General features: G+C 23.4%; 3 protein-coding genes across 3 annotated transcripts; all 3 read left to right on the forward strand.

Annotated features, from left to right (window-relative positions):
- Positions 1 to 430: 430 nt before the first annotated feature.
- Positions 431 to 6,232, forward strand: LOC124957268 (odorant receptor 85c-like). Its single transcript, XM_047514126.1, has 8 exons — positions 431 to 679; positions 1,063 to 1,145; positions 1,910 to 2,357; positions 3,330 to 3,615; positions 4,294 to 4,393; positions 4,501 to 4,611; positions 5,605 to 5,760; positions 5,846 to 6,232. The coding sequence occupies exons 2-8, from the start codon at positions 1,128 to 1,130 to the stop codon at positions 5,894 to 5,896; spliced, it is 1,170 nt and encodes a 389-aa protein (XP_047370082.1). The 5' UTR covers positions 431 to 679; positions 1,063 to 1,127; the 3' UTR covers positions 5,897 to 6,232.
- A 1,248-nt stretch (positions 6,233 to 7,480) lies between these two features.
- LOC124957272 (odorant receptor 22c-like) lies at positions 7,481 to 13,535 on the forward strand. Its single transcript, XM_047514129.1, has 7 exons — positions 7,481 to 7,516; positions 9,386 to 9,833; positions 10,582 to 10,867; positions 11,836 to 11,935; positions 12,026 to 12,136; positions 13,180 to 13,335; positions 13,437 to 13,535. The coding sequence occupies exons 1-7, from the start codon at positions 7,499 to 7,501 to the stop codon at positions 13,485 to 13,487; spliced, it is 1,170 nt and encodes a 389-aa protein (XP_047370085.1). The 5' UTR covers positions 7,481 to 7,498; the 3' UTR covers positions 13,488 to 13,535.
- Positions 13,536 to 16,401: 2,866 nt separating this feature from the next.
- Positions 16,402 to 20,131, forward strand: LOC124957224 (odorant receptor 4-like). Its single transcript, XM_047514063.1, has 6 exons — positions 16,402 to 16,699; positions 17,442 to 17,727; positions 18,345 to 18,444; positions 18,541 to 18,651; positions 19,624 to 19,779; positions 19,866 to 20,131. Exons 1-6 carry the CDS (start codon positions 16,402 to 16,404, stop codon positions 19,914 to 19,916), a joined length of 1,002 nt encoding a protein of 333 aa, XP_047370019.1. The 3' UTR covers positions 19,917 to 20,131.
- The last annotated feature ends 770 nt before the right edge of the window (positions 20,132 to 20,901 follow it).

Consider the following 20,901-nt stretch of genomic DNA (forward strand, 5'->3'; position numbering starts at 1 on the left):
ATATTATATAATCTTAATATAATTAATATATAACAATAATAATAATAAAAATTATACTACTCACTCAGTATTCAACAAATAAGATGTACATGCGATTGAACATGTCAAATATTATTGATTATCATTGTATTGATTTTTTTGCTTCAATTCGAACGTAAGAACACCGTTCTCTTATTGTCGATAATTGATTACAAACTTGAACTTATTACGGTTAGTATAATGCACGTAATTATCGTAGGACAAAGTTCACCACCAAGTTATGGCAATTGATAGATATATATATATATATATATAGATATAGAAGAAGATAGATATGAACGTTGGAAATGTATGGATATTTTCAAACTTGTTCACGTTGATATTTTTCTTATCAATTAATTCGAACGGACGCGTTTCAATCGTAAGCATCGTACGACGTACACTTAACACATTCAAAATGATCACAATGAAACGACGACAAGAAGATTGCTATAGTGTTTCTCAGTTCAACCGATAGTATTCATATGACGAACACCATAAAAAAGAGAAACTTTGAATCTAACGAGGAAATAGGATGCAACATATAAAGAAGCGGGGTATACATGATGGAAGGTCTTTATCGTCGTTACCCTAACACCCCAATGGAAAAGTTACTTTACGTGAAACTTTCTTTCGCGACGACGATATCAACAATCCCCTTGTACGAGCGAATAAACGGACGTAGAAAAGAGAAAAGAAAAAAGAAAAAAGAAAAAAAAAAAAAAATAAGAAAAACTTTGTGCGAACGAGAATTGCAGCAATGATGATGTCCTCCCCCCTTTCTTTCTTTTTTTTCTCTTTTTTTTTTTTTTAACCAAGCAGTTACTAAATGTTTTCCAAGTACATTGGATATAGTTGAATAAATATTTTATCTGTAGATAGTCAACCCCTATATCAACGTGATACACTCAATCGATCAATTTTCTAATACGTTTTTTTCCCGTAAAACTTTTTTCCTTTTTTTTTTTTTTTTGCTTCTGCCTGATTATATTATTTAACTATTCATTTCTAATCCTTTTTCTTTTTTTTCTTATTTCGAAACAGAGTTTACAACGGGGGTTGTTCGACCGTTTTAATGTCAGTCAGTTGTGAACCTTCAAAGGGATAACATGAAGACAAAAATAGAAGTAAGACGGATAATATTTTTTTTTTCTCGTTACACTTATTCATATTTTTCTTGTGAATAATTTATATTTTTCTTGTATATTTTTTTTTTCTCTTTCTCTCTTTTTTCTTTTTTTTTTTCCAATCATTAACATATGATATCATTTATTAATATATAGATTTTATTATTAACACGATGACATTTGAGTGGAATTAATCTCATAACAAATTTTTTTTCTCTTTATTTTCTTTTTTTAGATTTAATAATTTATATTCAATTAAAATTTGTTTTGATTGATTTTGTTATTGAATCGTAATGGATTTTCCATTGGTCGTCATATTTAATCGATTTCTTTTTCAATAATCAATAAATTTGCATACGATATTTTTGTTTTGTTTTTTTTTTTATCTTACAAAACATAAATGAACTTTATGTTCAAATTAAAGATTTAAATTACTTGAATTTTTAAATTAAATTTTTTAAATGATTTTTAAATTATTTTTAAAGAATTTTTTTTTTTATAATGATAAAGATAAGTGACACGTAATAATTGTAAAAGTTCTTACAATGACTTGTTCCTATTGATTTTTTTTTTCCTATTGCGTTTATTACTTATTTCATAAGTTTCTTGTTTTATTTCTAATATTTTATTATATCTTTTTCAATTATTTACTAATTTTTATCTATATATATATATATACATACATACATATATTATTATTATTATTATTATTATTATTATTATTATTATTATTATTATTATTACTATTATTATTATTATTACAGGCAATAGACGTAACTGAAGCAATGAAGTCGTTGCTATGGAACAGACAATTATTGAAATATGTTGGAATTTGGCCACTCGAGATTTCTAATGCTCTATTTCTTTTTTTTTTCATATATCTTTTCTTACATTGTTCATTTACATTTGCCGAATTGACACATAGTAAACACGATATCGAAGTTAATATGGCAATTTTCACCGAAAACGTATTGCTCTTAATGACGCTAACGAAAATAACAACATGCTGGATGAATAGACGATCATTAAGAAGTTTACTCGTCGAAGTAAAAAATAATTTCATCGTCGACAATTACAATACTATCGAGAAGAGATTTATATTCATGAAATATACCAAATTGGCGAAATATTATCTTTTAGTGGCAGTACCAACTATGACTTTTGCAACATCATCTTATTACATTCGTGCTTTGTTGCCTAACGTGCAAATGGGTAAAATTGTTCTATCAAATTTATTCAAGAGATAATTTTTATTTATTAATTAGAGATAATTTATTATAATTTCATTAATTCTATTGATTTATCGTGCGTTTATGGATTTATATTACAAAAAATATGAAACTTGAATGTCTTCATTCTTAGGAACAAATGAAATGAAAAGAAATATTTCAAGTGAAAAATATATTTTAATAATGTGATAAATAATCTCTGATTTCTGATTAAAACCGAAAGTTTCATGACTCTTTAATATTTTCTTTTCTGAAATGTCGTATTTTTTCAACTTCTTTTTTTTTCCTTTTTTTGGATTCATTATTTCAACGGTTTTAATCAATTATCATTCAAATTAATCGACTTCATTCAAATGCAAACGATCATAATATTCAATGAAAAAAAATAAAAAAAAAAAAAAAATATATATATACAAGACATTCTTATAATAGGCATTGATAATTAACATACTATGGCTTTTAATTTTGAAAATAGAAAAACATTAAAATTAATTTACAATATAACGTCAATAATAATAATAATAATAATATCATAATTAATTAAATGAATATTCCAAGTGTCCAATATTTTCTTTTATCTTCGCGATCGACACATTCTAATCACAATTATCGTTTCCTAATTCATTTCAATTTCATTTTCGTTAATTTAATATATGAAATTTATATATATTATTATTAGGGTTGGAAACTATGAAACGGCCGTTGAATGAATATAAATAACTAAAGAAAAACGTCCGTTTCATAGTTTCCAACCTGATACTTATATTATTAGGGTTGGAAACTATGAAACGGTCGTTGAATGAAAAGAAATAACTAATGAAAAACACCCGTTTCATAGTTTCCAACATAATATATAAATCATACATGTGTTATATGAATTATTGTATTTGTATTTTATATGAATTATATATTTTTTTATTATATATTATATTTCATTTTTTTTTTTTTTTTGCAGCGATGAGAAATTCATCATTGAGTTACAAACTACCGTACAAAACACGAACCATCGTCGATATACGCGACATTAGGATCTATATTTTTCTCTGTATTTATCAGATGTTGGTAGTACCGAGTATTGTATTAGGTTTCGTTGGATTTGATTGTTTGTTCGCCAATCTTTCATTTCATATTACCGCACAATTTGGAATACTTAGTTGTATGCTCAGAGAAATTCTCGACGATTCTAATGCATTTCAATGTAATATAAGAGAACTTGTATTACGGCATTACAAATTGATAAGGTAAATACAAATTGATAAGATAATTTTCTTGAATATAATGATAATTTTTTTTTTTTTTCTTTTTTCTTTTTTTTTTTTTCTATTTCGAATGTAATACAATAAATTGATATCTGGATTATTTTACAATCGGACGATCGATATAGATCAAAAATTTCTTTTCTCGTAAATTCAATGTCATTTATGATTAGAAGAACTTTTTTCGATTTTATCGATGAAATATCCATGGTAATTATGGTGTCTTTATTCGATGAAAGTTTTCAAGGTCGTTATTCAATAATTGAAACTTAGCTTTGTGTTTTTTTTTCTTTTTTTTTTCTTTTTTTTTTTTTTCCGTGATCAAAATGATTAAAATGTATTACAAGAGAAAAACAAAAGATGCATACGATTATCCAACAAACATATAAATATAAATAATTAATATAATATTATAAATGCTCTATATTATTATTTAGAAAAAAAAAAAATATATATATATATATTCTCTGTACGATTTTAAAATGTGAATATTTCATTTTATACGAACGAGAAAGATAATATAACTAAATAAAAAATTATAATCTCAGTCACATATGCAAAATAATAAATATTTTTCTATTTTATTTATGATATTAAATCTGTAATAGTGTTACGTAAGTGATTTATATATTTTATTTTGGATTTTTTTTCTTTTCCTTTTAGGCAAGCAAAAACATTGGAAGATAATTTTAATGTAATAATATTGCAACAATTAATGGGATCAACGTTTCAACTTTGTGCATCTGGTTATAATACAATTCTGGTATCTAATAAGCGTTGATCTGTTAATGCGCTAATGTAATGAATATCTCTGATGTTTATTTTTTTTTTCTTTCTTTTTTCTTTTAAATGTTTACTATTTTCTTATAGAACTCTGTGAACAAAGAAGGATTAACGTTATTCATATTCTGTTTTTATGCTACGAGCACATTGTGTACATTGTTTGTTTATTGTTACATCGGCGAGTGTCTAATTCAGGAAGTAAGTGAAATTAATGGATCAAATAAAGGGTGCCATATTTAATTTGTTCGCCTGTAAAATTGTTTCGTTTCTATTAAAAATATTTTAATTTCTCAATGAATATTTATCCGTAAATTTATTATTACAATTAATTTATTTTTCTTTGATTTCATAAAATAATGGAATGAACGGATCATTGTTACAAACAAATACGTATTTATTAATAAATCTATAATTTTTATTTCGAAACTGAATAAAGTTTAATTAATTAATAAGTATTACAATAGCAATAATTAAGATCGTTCAATATTTAATTTCGTAATGATAATTAATATTAATTTTGTTGATACATTAAGTAATATTATTTATTATATATTTCTAATGACAGATTTGTTATATATTTAAATAAATTTATTAATCATTTTTAAAAAATTAAGTATCACGTAAATTAAATTAAATGACTAAAATGAATTATTAATATATATTAAGTGATATTTTTATATACGGGATGTTTGATTTTAACAAAATCACATTTCTCTTCCAAAACGTAGAGAATTTTATTTGAAAAATTTGTTTATAGATACAGTGATATCGCATATGTATTGTTATATCCTTTAGAATTTGTACACCCAGTATGTAATTGATTCAGTTACTTATAATTTTTTATTTTAACATCAATTTATTTGACGAAAATTTATTTATTATAAATGAAACAAATAGATTAATTTTTATAAACAATGATTTCTTTTCTTTTCTTTTCTTTTTGAAATTTTTCAATTGCTGCTTTACAATATACGACAAGAAAAATTTTTTTTTTCGAATACATCAGATACTTGAGTCGAACTATACATGATTTGTATTTATTAAATTATATTTACGACTTATGGGAGTACCTTATAATATTTGAAAATAAAAAAGAACAAATTTATTGCGATCAAATTCGATAGGACACTCTGTAATATATTCAATCCTTCGATATCTATTAACAATTGAAATTATTAAAAAAAAATTTAGAGTTTGAGCCTGAGCAATGCATTTTATCGTTACGAGTGGTATAACGTGTCACCAGTGAATTTAAAAATGGTTCAAATTTGCATGTTGCGAATGAAGACACCACAGCAACTAACGTCCGGTAAATTTTTCGTTCTATCATTGGCCTCGTTTACCGACGTAAGTATTTCAGAAAAAACCAAAATTTTTCCTACCTATATTTAAGTTAACGTTAAAGTATATTACTCGTTAAAATGTTTTATAGATTCTCAAAACTACGATGGGATATCTGTCATTACTGCGAACACTTCTGTGAAGATTTTTTTGTATTCTTTTTAGGTTCACTTATTAAAGAGAACACTTTTATTTCTTCTATTAATTAAACATCGTTCTAAATCAGTTGGTGCACTTTTTATTAAAAAAAACAAAAAAAAAAAAAAAAGAAAAACAAACAAAACGAAAAAAAAAAGAAGAGAAAGAAAGACAAATATCCGTTTCATTTTTTTTTCATACTTTCTTTTTTCGCGTTAATCCAACATCATTTCTTTTTTGCGAATATTAATATAAATTAACGTGCATTATTTAATAATAGACAAAATTTTTGAACTTTACGTCGATCGTGATATCTCAAACGGAAATCTTGTCGTGTATATCGTACTAAATATAATATAATATATATATATATATATATTATAAAAATATATGTACACATTTTTATTATATTATAAAATCCTAATATAATAAAATCTTCATCTAAGAAAAAATAATATAAATTATTTTACTCACTCGATATTCAATAAATAAGATGTATATGCGATTGAATATATCGACGATTAGTATTGTTAGTCCTTCTATTGATTTTTCTATTTCAATTCGTATATAAGAACGTGATTCTTTCGTTGTCGATAATTGATTACAATCTTGACGTATTATGGTGAGTATAATGCACGTAATTATCGTAGGACAAAGTTCACCATGTAGTTATGACAATTGAGAGATATATAGAAGAAGATAGGGTTATAGACGTTGGAAATGTATGGATATTTTCAAACTTTTTCACATCGATATTTTTCTTATCAATTAATACGAACGAATGTCTTTCAATCGTTACGCATTTTACAACGTACAATTAACATTTGCCTAATAATCACAATGTAACAACCATAAGTAGATCGTTATAGTGTCTGTTATTTCATAACGAAACTATCCTTATGACGAACATCATAGAAATAAAAACTTTGAATATAACCAGGAAACAGGATATAAGTTATTTGAAAAAAGGGGTAAACTCTATGGAAGGTCTTTATCGTTGTCATCCTAACACCCCAATGAAAAAGTTACTTTACGTGAAACTTTCTTTCGCTAGGACGATATCAACAACCCCTTGTACGAGCGAATAAACCACCGTCGTAGAGGAGAGAAAAGAAAAGAACAGAGAAAAAAAAAGAAGGAAGAGAAAACGTTGTGCGAATGATAGTTGCAGTAACAAAGTTTTTTTTTCTTTTCTTTTTTTTTCTTTTTTTTTTTTTTTTTTTTTTTTTTTTTTTTGATCGATATTATCGCTGAATATTTTCCTATCACATCGGGGTAAAGTTGAATAAATATTTTATCTTTAAATGGTCGATCCCTGTATCAACGTGATGCAGTTGATCGATTTATTTTCTAATACGTTTTTTTACCCCCGTCTAATGTTACGGACAAATTTTCTTCATTTCTTTTTTTTTCTCTCCTTCTTCTTCTTCTTCTTCTTCTTCCTCTTTCTCCTGCTTCATTATATTATTTAAACGTACGTTTCTAATCCCCTTTTATATTTTTTTTTTTTTTTTTTTTTTTTTTTTTTTTTCTCCAAAAGAAGTTTACAACGGAGGTCGATCGATTATTTTTCTGTCAGTCACTTGTGAACCTTCAAAGGGATAACATGGAGAAAAAAATCGAAGTAAGATGGATAATATTTTTTTCTCATTATTCCTGTTACTTCTGTACTGTATTTAATTTTGAAATTGCACGTACATATTTTTTGTATATTATTTTGTGTATTTTTCTTTTTTTTTTTCTTTTTCCAATCAATTTTGTTTCTCTCTTTGTTTACGCATATGTTATAACATTGCTATTCTACAGATTTTAATGATTAATATGATGACATTACAAAATAAATTAATTTGGATTAAACTTTTTTTTTTTGGCTTCTTTCTGATTTTAATACGTTATAGTAAATAAAAATTGATCGTATTGATTTGAGTTACTGTTATGTACTGCGTTAGGCTTCTTTGAATGGGGCAGTATTATTCTCATAATCAATAAATTTGTTCGTGACATTTTTTCTTTTTTTTTTTTTTTTTTTTTTTTTTTTTTTTTTTTTCTTTTCTTTCATATTTTCCAAATCGAAGTTAAATATTTCATTTTCAAATTAGTGATCCCAATTATTTGATTTTTTATTTATGTTTATTGCCATAAAAATTTCTTTTTTATTATTAATTTAAGAAAGAAGAGGAATACAATAATTATAAATGTTTTGCAATAAATTTTTCTTTCGACTTGTTTCTCTTATTGTTTTGGATTTTTTCTTTTTTTTGTAATAACATTATTGACAATAAATTTCTTAACCTTTTTTTAATCTTTAATTTTCATGGTAGATTATGTTATAATGATTATATATTAAGTGCTATTTTTAAGAATTATTGTTTTTCTTTTTCTTTAGTATTTATTTTAATTATTTATTTCATATAAATCAATGAAAGTTGAAGCGCAAAAGAATATGTCAATTGTAAATAATTGAAATTTATTAGTAAACGTGACTGCAATATATTAATATATTAATATATTGCATATATTAAATATATTAATATATTGCATATATTAAATATATTAATTGGACGTGATTATTAATATTAAATGGTCATGTTAAATATAAATAAAAAATTCTTTTTTGACTTTATCTCATAGAAAAAAAAATCTTTAATCTCTTATGTGGAAAATTCTCTCTTTTTTTTTTTTTTTTTTTTTTTTTTATTAATAAAGTTATCAATAAAAATCGAAAATTCTAATGAATTAATAAATTAAATATTTTAATAAATTGAAAGAAATTAATATACATTAGTATGTAATATTTTTTAGATACAGAAAGGATTAAAAAGTATTCCAAATAAAAATTTAATATATTAAAATATAATAAAAAAAAAAAAAAAAAAAAAAGAAAAAACATTTATCGTTATTATTAATAGTTATGCTTTTTATCAAATCAATGATAACGATTCGTATTATTACGCATAATTTTTGTCTGTGTGAAAAAAATTTCTAATATTTGACAAAATATTTTTAAATATTCTTTAAGGAGATAAATAAAAAAATATATTTATTCATTTAATAATATCACAATTATATATTATTAATATTAATAAATCTATTTTTTTAAATCTATTTGTTATTATCAATTATCAATTTTATTATATAAACGATATCATTAAAATCACGTAATATAATTAATTTTACTAAATAATGTTCTTTATTCCACTTCCCAAAATTTGTTATATGTTTAAATTATTTACTAATTTTTATATATATATATATATATATATATATATATTTATTATTATTATTATTATTATTATTATTACAGACAATCGACTGTATTCGATTTTATCGTATTAACGAAATCATTAAAATAACATTATATAATTTTTTTTTAGACTATAGTTACTAAATAATATTTTTAATTTCATTTCTAATAATTAATTATATTTTTTTTAAATATTCACTAATTTTTATATATATATATATATAAATATATTTATTATTATTATTACAGACAATCGACGTAACCGAGGCAAAGAAGTCATTACTATGGAACAGATTATTATTGAAATACGTTGGAATTTGGCCACTCGAAAATTCTAATGGCCTTTTTTTCTTTTTCTTTATTTATCTTCTCTTACATTGTTCATTGGCATTTGCCGAATTGACATATCGTAAACACGATTTTGACGTTTACATGGCAATTTTTGACGAAAACTTATTGATCCTAATGACGCTAATGAAAATAACGTCGTGTTGGATAAACAGACAAGCATTAAAACGTCTGCTCGCTGAAATAGAAAATAATTTCACCATAGATGACTATAATACGTTCGAGAAGAGATTCATTTTTATCAAATATACCAAAATGGCGAAATATTATCTTTTATTAGCGGTTACATCGATGACTTTAACAACTGGATTTTATTATATTCGGGCTTTGTTACCAAATGTGAAAATGGGTAATCGTTCTATCAAATTTATACATGAGATAATTTTATTAATTACTATTTTATTCATTTTTCTGCGTATACAGAGTTATCACAAAATTATCAAAGTTGTTGAATATCTCTTTTTTGTTTGAAACAAACGAAAAGAATAAGAACATTTATTTATATATATATTAAGCAAAGTTTCATGTTTTCACGTGAAAAATATATTTTAATAATCTGATAAATTATGTTGGACTTCTGGTTCAAACTGGAAATTTAATGATTCATTAGTATCTTTTTTGGAATATCGTATTTTTTTTTACTACTCTTTGAAATAATTATTACGATTATTTAATCAACTTTTCAATGAAATAAATTGATTTCTTTCAAATGTAAACAATCTTAATGTTGAATGAAAAAATGTTAAAAGAAAAATTTATGAAATTCTGCTACAATAAGTATGGTTACTAACTTACTATATCTTTAAGCTGAAAAAAGAAAATCTTTCAAATTAATTTACAGTAACAATAATAATAATAGCTTAATTTATTCGATAGATATTCGAAGTGTCCAATATATTTTTTTATTCGGAATCGACTTATTTTAATCGTAATTATCGTTCTTAATTCATCTAAATTTCATTTTTTAAATTCACTATCTGAAATTTATGTAAATATATATATTATTATATAATCATACATGTATTATAGAAATATATCGTATTTTATTTTAAATTGTATATATATTTTTATTATATATTTTGTTTTATTCGTTACAGCTCTAAGAAATTCGTCATTGAGTTACAAACTACCGTACAAATTACGAACCATTGTAGAAATTCACGATGTTAGGATCTATGTTTTTCTTTGTTTTTATCAGATGTTGATAATACCGAGTATTGTACTTGGTTTCGTTGGATTTGATTGTCTGTTCGTCAATCTCTCATTTCATATTACCGCACAATTTAGAATTCTTAGTTTTATGATTAAAGAAATTCTCGATGATCCTAATGCTTTTCAACATAATATGAGAGAACTTGTACTACGGCATTACAAATTGATAAGGTAATTTTTTTAAATATAATGAAAAAAAATTTTTTTTTTTTTTTAAATCCAATTCAATAACAAAAATTGGAATGTATTATAGATCATGTTATAAAGCGACGATCGATACAACGCAGGTTATATATATATATATATATATATATATATATATATATATATTTTTTTTTTTTTCTTTTGATTAATTCAAAGTCATTTATGAATGAAAAATTTTTCGAACGTGAATTGTTCGATTCTAATGATAAAATGTCGTTGCAATTATCGTATCTTTATTTTTTTCTAAGTTCTCAAGATTATTTTTTAAAAAGACTAGTGTGCTATTTTTTTAAACAGAAAACATCTTCTTTTTTTTTTTATAACGTTCACATATTCCACGTGAACAAAAAGACAAGTAAATTTTGTTTGAAGTATTTTTTTTTCTTCGAGCTCGAAATCAATTCTCCGAGGATTAAAAAAAATTATTTAATTAAAAAAAAAAAAAAAAAAAAAAAAAAAATAGCTTATATTTGATTATTCAACAAATTACATATTGATATAATTAATAAATGATTTATACATAAATTTTTATATTAATTTTATATTAATTTTTATATTAATTTATATATTAATTTATATATATATATATATAATTTTTACAAATATATCTGATTTTTTCTATGTACAGTTTCAAAATGTGAACAGTTTATTTTTATACGAAGTAAAAGAAATACACAAAGAAAAAATAAAAATCTCTGTAACAAATATATAAAATATTTATATATAAATATATTTTTTTTTTTATTTATATACAAATATTTTTATTTATTTATATACAAATTATATATAAATTATTTATATACAAATTTATATTTATTTATATACAAATTTATATAAATATTTTTTATATTTTATTATATTTGATTTATTATATTAAATCAATAATCGTATTACATAAGTCTCTAATATATATATTTGATAATTTTTTTTTCTAGACAAGCGAAAACATTGGAAGACAATTTTAATGTAATAATATTGCAACAATTAATGGGCACAACTTTTCAACTTTGTGAATCTGGTTATCATACACTTTTGGTATCTATTATACGTTATAATATATTAATGGATTTAATGTAAGGATTATATTTGATTTATATTTTTCTAATCTTCAGAATTTTGTTTCAGAATACAGTAAAGAAGGAAGTATTAACGTTGCTCATATTCTGTTTTTATGCTTTGAGCACATTAAGTACATTGTTCGTTTATTGTTACATCGGCGAGTGTTTTATTCAAGAAGTAATTGAAATTAATTGATTACATACAGGCTGTCTTATGTAACTTGATCGTCACTGAAATATTTCAATTGTTATTGACAATATTTTAATATGTAATAAATATACGTTCGTAATTTTATTATTATAATTAAATTATTTTTATTTGATTTGATTGACAATGAAAAGCAAATGAACAAAATCAATTTTACGAAGAAAAATCTTTATTGATATATTATCTGTAATCTTTACTCATAAACTGAGTGAAGTTTCATTAAAAAAAAAAAAAAAAAAAAAAAAAAAAAAAAAAAAAAAATTAATGATATTTAAAATCGTTCAATATTTCATTTTGTAATAATAATTATTATTAATTTGTTTGACACATTAAGTGATATTATTTATTGAATATTTCTAATGTCTGATTTGTTATATTTTTAAATAAATTTGTTAATCATTCCTGAATCATTAAGTATGACATAAATTAAATTTGATGATTGAATTGATTTATTAATATATATTAATTGATATATTCATATATATATATATAGGGTGTCTGATTTAAATAACAATTTTATTTGAAACATTTGTTAGTAGTGAATATATCGAAAATATATTGTTACATCCTTTTGAATCGAGACATCCTATATGTTATTGATTCAATTATTTATAATTTTTTCAATTAACGTCAATTTATTTGACAAAAATTTATTTATTATAATTGAAAGAAATAGATTAATTTTTTTTTTTTTTTACGAACAATAATTTCTTTTCTTTTCATTTCTTTCTTGAATTTTCAAATATACGATGAGAGAAATATAATTTCTTTTGTTTTTTTTCTCTTTCGAGCACATCAAAGACATAAGGCGAACTAAAACAGATTTGTATTTATTACAAAATATTTGCAATTTTCTACAAATAGTCCTATAATATGTGAAAAAAAAAAAAGAAAAAAGAAAGCAAAAAAGAAAGAAAAACAAATTGATTGCGATCAAATTCGATAGGACACTCTGTAATATCATCGATTTCTTGATATCAATTAGCCATTGAAATATATTTTTAAAAATTTAGAGTTGGAACCTGAGCAACGCAATTTATCGTTACGAGTGGTATAACGTGTCACCTATGAATTTAAAAATGATTAACATTTGTTTGATGCGAATGAAAAGACCAGAACAATTAACTTCTGGTAAATTTTTCGTCCTATCATTGGCCTCCTTTACGGACGTAAGTATTTAAGAAAAGAAAAAAAAAAAGAAAAAAACAAAATTCTTCTACTTATACTTAAGTTAATGTTAAAATATGTTACTCGTTAAAATGTTTTATAGATTCTCAAAACTACGATGGGATATCTGTCACTACTACGAACTCTTCTTTGAAAAATTTCTTTTTATTCCATTTTATAATCCACCTATTAAGAAGAACACAATTATTTTTCATATTAATTAAACATTGTTCTAATTCAGTTGATACATTATTTAATAATAATAATAAAAAAAAAAGAAAAAAAAAAAAAAACAAAATTTCAATTCCATATATTTTGATTTCGTTAATTTGACCTAATTTTATCGCAAATTATAAATTAATGAGTATTGTTTAATAATAATTAATTTCTTGAAATTCAAGTCGATTATAAAAAAAAGCTTATTATATATATATATATATACATATAAATTTTCGAATGTATATTTATTGTGTTAAATAATATTAATATAATAATATATAGTAACAATAATAAAAATTATACTACTCACTCAGTATTCAACAAATAAGTTGTATATGCGATTGAACATGTCAAATATTATTGATTATCATTGTATTGATTTTTTTACTTCAATTCGAACGTAAGAACACCGTTCTCTTATTGTCGATAATTGATTACAAACTTGAACTTATTACGGTTAGTATAATGCACGTAATTATCGTAGGACAAAGTTCACCACCAAGTTATGGCAATTGATAGATATATATATATATAGATATAGAAGAAGATAGATATGAACGTTGGAAATGTATGGATATTTTCAAACTTGTTCACGTTGATATTTTTCTTATCAATTAATTCGAACGGACGCGTTTCAATCGTAAGCATCGTACGACGTACACTTAACACATTCAAAATGATCACAATGAAACGACGACAAGAAGATTGCTATAGTGTTTCTCAGTTCAACCGATAGTATTCATATGACGAACACCATAAAAAAGGGAAACTTTGAATCTAACGAGGAAATAGGGTGCAACATATAAAGAAGCGGGATATACATGGTGGAAGGTCTTTATCGTCGTCACCCTAACACCCCAATGGAAAAGTTACTTTACGTGAAACTTTCTTTCGCAACGACGATATCAACAATCCCCTTGTACGAGCGAATAAACGGACGTAGAAAAAAGAAAAGAAAAAAAAAAAAGAACGGAAGAGAAAACGTCGTGCGAATGAGAGTTGTAACAATAAAGTTTTCTTTTCGTTTTTTTTTTTTTTTTTCTTTTTTTTTTATCAAGGTAGTCGCTAAATATCTTCCGACGTTCAGCGGATAAAATTGAATAAATATTTTATTTTAAGATCGTCAACCCCAATATCAACGAGATACGGTTAATCGATCAATTTTCTGATAGGTTTTTTTTACCCCCGTCTAATGTTCACGGATAAACTTTCTTCAATTTTTTTTTCTCCTGTCGGACGATGTATTATTCAAACGTGCATTTCAAACTCTTTCTTTTTTTTTTTTCTTTTTTTTTTCAAATAGGAGTTTACAACGGGGGTTGATCGATCGTTTTCCTGTCAGTCAGTTGTGAACCTTCAAAGAGATAACATGGGGGCAAAGATAGAAGTAAGACGGATAATAGTTTCTCTCGTTACACTCTTACATCTGTGCTGTGTATAATTTTGATATTGCACGTACATATTGTTTATATACAATTTATGTATTTTTCTTTATAGTCAATTTTGTTTTTTTTTTCTTTTTCTTTTCTTCTTTCAGTCAGTGTAATATTTTTATTTCATGATTTTTATTATTAATATGGTGACATTGGGAAGAAATTACTTCTGGATAGAATTTTTGTTTGTGCGTTCTTCAGGCTTTATTATATAATGTTTAATAAAAATTGATCGTATTGATTTGGGATAAGTATTGTATCAGCTTTTTTTTTAGATCGTCATGTGTATCGAATTTTTTTTCTAATCAATATGTTTCTTCACGACAATCTTTTTTTTTGTTTTTTCCAAAGCTTAATTGAACTTTATTTTCAAATTAGAGTACTCGATTATTTGGATTCTTGATTATTTTTCTTTTAATTGCAACAAAATTATTATTTTTTATTATTAAAATATGAAAGAAGAAGGGACAGAATAATTGTTAATGTTCTGCAATAACTTTTACTTTTGATTTGTTTTTTTTATTACTTTTGTGTTACAATATCGTTGGTATTTTTTTTACGAAATAAATTTGTAATTTTTCTGGTACATTAAATTATAATGATCATGTATTTAATTCGTTTTTTTTTTTGATAATATTTGTTTTCTTTTTCAAAATTTTTTTATTTTAATTAATTATTTCATATAACTCGATGAAATAAAAATTGTAGCACAAAAGAAAATATTAAGATGTTAACAATTAAAATGTATTAGTGAATATTAATCGGACGTGATTACAATACTGAATAATTATACTGTTTATAAAAATAAAAAAAATTCTTTTTGATTGTAACCCATAGAAAAAGAATCGTTAATCACTAATGTGAAAAATTATTTTTTCTTTTTCAAATTATGTAAAAAAAGAGATGAATCGTGAAGTTGATAAAACTTGCATATGTGTATATGTATCTTATATCAATTATATATTGTATATTTATTCATTAAATAGAAAAAGAAAATAATATTACCAGTTAATATAAATTTACAATTATATATTATAAATATTAATAAATTTATTTTTTTTTATTTAATTATTATTACCAGCTGCGGATTTTTTCGTATTAACGAAATCATTAAAATAACATTATATAATTTCTTTGTTTTAGACTATAGTTACTAAATAATGTTCTTTATTTCATTTCTAATAATTTATTATATCTTTTTCAAGTATTTACTAATTTATATATATATATATATATATATATATTTATTTATTATTATTATTACAGACAATCGACTTAACCGAGGCAAAGAAGTCATTAATATGGAACAGATTATTACTAAAATACGTTGGAATTTGGCCTCTCGAAATTTCTAATGCCCTTTTTCTCTTTTTTTTTATTTATCTTTTTTTACATTGTTCATTGACATTTGCTGAAATGATATATTGTAAACATGACTTTGATGTTTACATGGTAATTTTCAGCGAAAACGTACTACTCTTAATGACGCTAATTAAAATAACAACGTGTTGGAAAAACAGACAAGCATTAGGAAGTTTGCTTGTCGAAATACAAAATAATTTCATCGTCGACAAATACAATACGTTCGAGAAGAGATTCATTTTTATCAGATATACCAAAATGGCGAAATATTATGTTTTAGTAGCGGTTACCACAATGACATTTAGCACTACTTTTTATTACATCAACGCATTGTTGCCAAATGTAAAAATGGGTAAACGTTCTATCAAATTTGTACAAGAGATAATTTTATTAATTTTATCCATTTTTCTGCGTATATAGAGTTATCACAAAATTATCAACGTTGTTGAATATCTCTTTTGTTTTTGGAACAAATGAAAAGAATAAGAACATTTATTTATATATATATTAAGCAAAGTTTCATGTTTTCATGTGAAAAATATATTTTAATAATCTGATAAATTATGTTGGACTTCTGGTTCAAACTGGAAATTTAATGATCCACTAGTATCTTTTTTGGAATATCGTATTTTTTTTGACTACTCTTTGAAATAATTATTACGATTATTTAATCAACTTTTCAATGAAATAAATTGATTTCTTTCAAATGTAAATAGTCTTAATGTTGAATGAAAAAATGTTAAAAGAAAAATTTATGAAATCCTGCTACAATAAGTATGGTTACTAACTTACTATATCTTTAAGCTGAAAAAAGAAAATCTTTCAAATTAATTTACAGTAACAATAATAATAATAGCTTAATTTATTCGATAGATATTCGAAGTGTCCAATATATTTTTTTATTCGGAATCGACTTATTTTAATCGTAATTATCGTTCTTAATTCATCTAAATTTCATTTTTTAAATTCACTATCTGAAATTCATGTAAATATATATATTATTATATAATCATACATGTATTATAGAAATATATCGTAATTTATTTTAATTTCCATATATATTTTTATTATACATTATATTTTATTCGTTACAGTCATAAGCAATTCGTCATTGAGCTACAAACTACCGTACAAAACACGAGCCATTGTCGATATACGCGACATTAGAGTCTATATTTTTCTCTGTATTTATCAGATGTTGGTAGTACCAAGTATTGTACTAGGATTCGTCGGATTTGATTGTTTGTTCGCCAATCTTGCATTTCATATTGCCGCACAATTTGGAATTCTCAGTTCTATGCTCAAAGAAATTCTCAACGACTCTAATGGTTTTCAACATAATATAAAGGATCTTTTACTTCGACATTACGTATTAATAAGGTAAATATTAATTGATAATGTAATTTTCTTTAATATAATGAAAATTTTCATTTTCATTTTCAATGGAATACAATAATTGTTACTTAGATTATTTTATTTCAGAAAGATCAATGGAATGTAATTTATAAAATTTCTTTTTCTTTAATTCAAAGCCATTTATCATTAAAAATTATTTTCAAACGTTCGAATTATTTCGATTTCGTTGGTGAAATGTCATATCAAATTACAAGTGTTAACATTATTTGGAATAAATTTTCAAGGTTATTTTCCAAAAGATCATCTTAGTTATTTTTTTTTTCTTTTAAACAGAAATGTGCAATCTTTTTTTTGCATAACGATGAAATGAGTTTCACATGAAATGAAAGCAAGTTACTTCTTTCTGAAATTTTTGTTTCGAAATCAAAATGAATGAGAATTAAAATGTATTAAAGAAAGAAAAAAAAATTATGGATTTGATTATCCAACGAATAAAATACTGATATAAATAATTAATGTTACATATTATTTTTTAGAAATATATTTGATTTTTTTTTGTATGTCAATGAATATGACCGTTCATATATATATATATATATATATATATATATTTATGTATATGTTATTTGACATTTTTTTAGACAAGCGAAAACTTTGGAAGATAATTTTAATGTAATAATATTGCAACAGTTAATGGGCACAACGTTTCAACTTTGTACAGCTGCTTACAATACAATTTTGGTACGTATTACATATAATATGTTAATGCATTTCATGTAACGATTATCTTTGATTTATCTTTTTGATATCTTTCTAATATTTACAATTTTATTTTAGGACACAATAAGCAAAGAAACATTAACGTTAATCATATTTTGCTTTTATGCTTTGAGCACATTGAGTACATTGTTTCTTTATTGTTACATCGGCGAGTGTCTTATTCAAGAAGTAATTGAAATTAATTGACTATATCCAGGGTGTCTTATATTATTTGATTGTCAATAAAATATTTCGATTGTTATTAAAAATATTTTATTGTGTGATAAATATTCCTTCGTAATTCTATTATTATAATTAAATTATTTTTGTTCGATTTCACAAAAGAATCGAAAGAGACAAAACGTTTATTAATAAATCTATAATTTTTATTTCGAAACTTAATAAAGTTTAATCAATAAATGAGTATTACAATAGCAATAATTAAGATCTTTCAATATTTAATTTCGTAATGATAATTAATATTAATTAGTTTGATACACTAAGTAATATTGTTTATTATATATTTCTAATGCCAGGTTTGTTATATTTTTAAATAAATTTATTAATCATTTCTAAAAGATTAAGTATCACGTAAATTAAATTAAATGATTAAAATGAATTATTAATATATATTAAGTGATATTTTTATATACAGGATGTTTGATTTTAACAAAATCACATTTCTCTTCCAAAACGTAGAAAATTTTATTTGAAACATTTGTTTATAGATCCAGTGATATCGGATAAGCAATGTTATATCCTTTAGAATTTGTACACCCAGTATGTAATTGATTCAGTTACTTATAATTTATTATTTTAACATCAATTTATTTGAGAAAATTTATTTATTATAAATGAAACAAATAGATTAATTTTTATAAACAATAATTTCTTTTCTTTTCTTTTCTTTTTGAAATTTTTCAATGGTTGTTTTACAATGTACGACAACAAAATTATTTTTTTTTCGAATACATCAGATACTTGAGTCGTACTATACATGATTTGTATTTATTAAATTATATTTACGACTTATGGGAGTACCTTATAATATTTGAAAATAAAAAAGAACAAATTTATTGCGATCAAATTCGATAGGACATTCAGTAATATACTCAATCCTTCGATATCTATTAACAATTGAAATTATTTAAAAAAATTTAGAGTTTGAGCCTGAGCAATGCAATTTATCGTTACGAGTGGTATAACACGTCACCAATGAACTTAAAAATGGTAATAATTTGTATGTTGCGAATGAAGAAACCACAGCAATTAACTTCCGGTAAATTTTTCGTCCTATCATTGGCCTCTTTTACCGACGTAAGTATTTAAGAAAAAACCAAAATTTTTCTACCTATATTTATGTTAACGTTAAAATATGTTACACATGTTAAAATGTTTTGTAGATTCTCAAAACAACGATGGGATATCTGTCACTACTGCGAACTCTTCTGTGAAGATTTTTTTGTATTCTTTTTAGATCCACTTATTAATGAGAATAATTTTAATTTTCATAGAAATGAAACATCGTTCTACGTCAGTTAATACAATTTTTAATAAAAAAAAAAGGAACAAAAAAAAAAACAAAAAGAAAAGAAAGACAAATATCCGTTCCATATTTTTTTCATACTTTCTTTTTTTGCGTTAATCCAACATCATTATTTTCCGTGGCGAATATTATTATAATTTAACGTGCATTATTTAATAATAGAAAAAATTTTTGAACTTTACGTCAGTGCTGCAATCTCAACCGGAAATCTTTTATAATCTATATATATATATATATATATAGATTATAAAAGTATATGTATATATTTTTATTATATTATGAAATCTTAATATAAAAAAATCTTAATTTAAGAAAAAATAATATAAATTATTCTACTCACTTGATATTCAATAAATAAGATGTATATGTGATTGAATAAACGACGAATAGTATTGTTAGTCCTTCTATTGATTTTTCTATTTCAATTCGAATATAAGAACGTGATCCTTTCATTGTCGATAATTGATTACAATCTTGACGTATTATGGTGAGTATAATGCACGTAATTATCGTAGGACAAAGTTCACCATGAAGTTATGACAATTGAGAAATATATAGAAGAAGATATAGGTATAGACGTTGGAAATGTATGGATATTTTCAAACTTTTTCACATCGATATTTTTCTTATCAATTAATTCGAACGAATGCCTTTCAATCGTACACATTTTACAACGTACAATTAACATTTGTCTAATAATTTCAATGCAGCAACGATAAGTAGATCGTTATAGTATCTGTTATTTCATTCCATACTATTCATATGACGGACATCATAGAAATAAAAACTTCGAATATAACCAGGAAATAGGATATAACTTATTGGAAAAAAGGGGTAAACTCTGTGGAAGGTCTTTATCGTTGTCACCCTAACACCCCAATGAAAAAGTTACT

This window comes from Vespa velutina, chromosome 25, assembly GCF_912470025.1.
Source record: "Vespa velutina chromosome 25, iVesVel2.1, whole genome shotgun sequence".
NCBI classification, from domain to species: Eukaryota; Metazoa; Arthropoda; class Insecta; order Hymenoptera; family Vespidae; genus Vespa; species Vespa velutina.

Bases quoted from the DNA above. Each gene is read 5' to 3' on its own strand.
- LOC124957268 (XM_047514126.1), top strand. The intron at 4,394-4,500 runs GTATCTAATAAG...ATTTTCTTATAG, and splicing joins CTGGTTATAATACAATTCTG to AACTCTGTGAACAAAGAAGG. The intron at 5,761-5,845 runs GTAAGTATTTCA...AATGTTTTATAG, and splicing joins CATTGGCCTCGTTTACCGAC to ATTCTCAAAACTACGATGGG.
- LOC124957272 (XM_047514129.1), top strand. The intron at 9,834-10,581 runs GTAATCGTTCTA...TATTCGTTACAG, and splicing joins GTTACCAAATGTGAAAATGG to CTCTAAGAAATTCGTCATTG. The intron at 13,336-13,436 runs GTAAGTATTTAA...AATGTTTTATAG, and splicing joins CATTGGCCTCCTTTACGGAC to ATTCTCAAAACTACGATGGG.
- LOC124957224 (XM_047514063.1), top strand. From the start codon at position 16,402: ATGATATATTGTAAACATGACTTTGATGTTTACATGGTAATTTTCAGC. The intron at 16,700-17,441 runs GTAAACGTTCTA...TATTCGTTACAG, and splicing joins GTTGCCAAATGTAAAAATGG to TCATAAGCAATTCGTCATTG. The intron at 17,728-18,344 runs GTAAATATTAAT...ACATTTTTTTAG, and splicing joins CGACATTACGTATTAATAAG to ACAAGCGAAAACTTTGGAAG.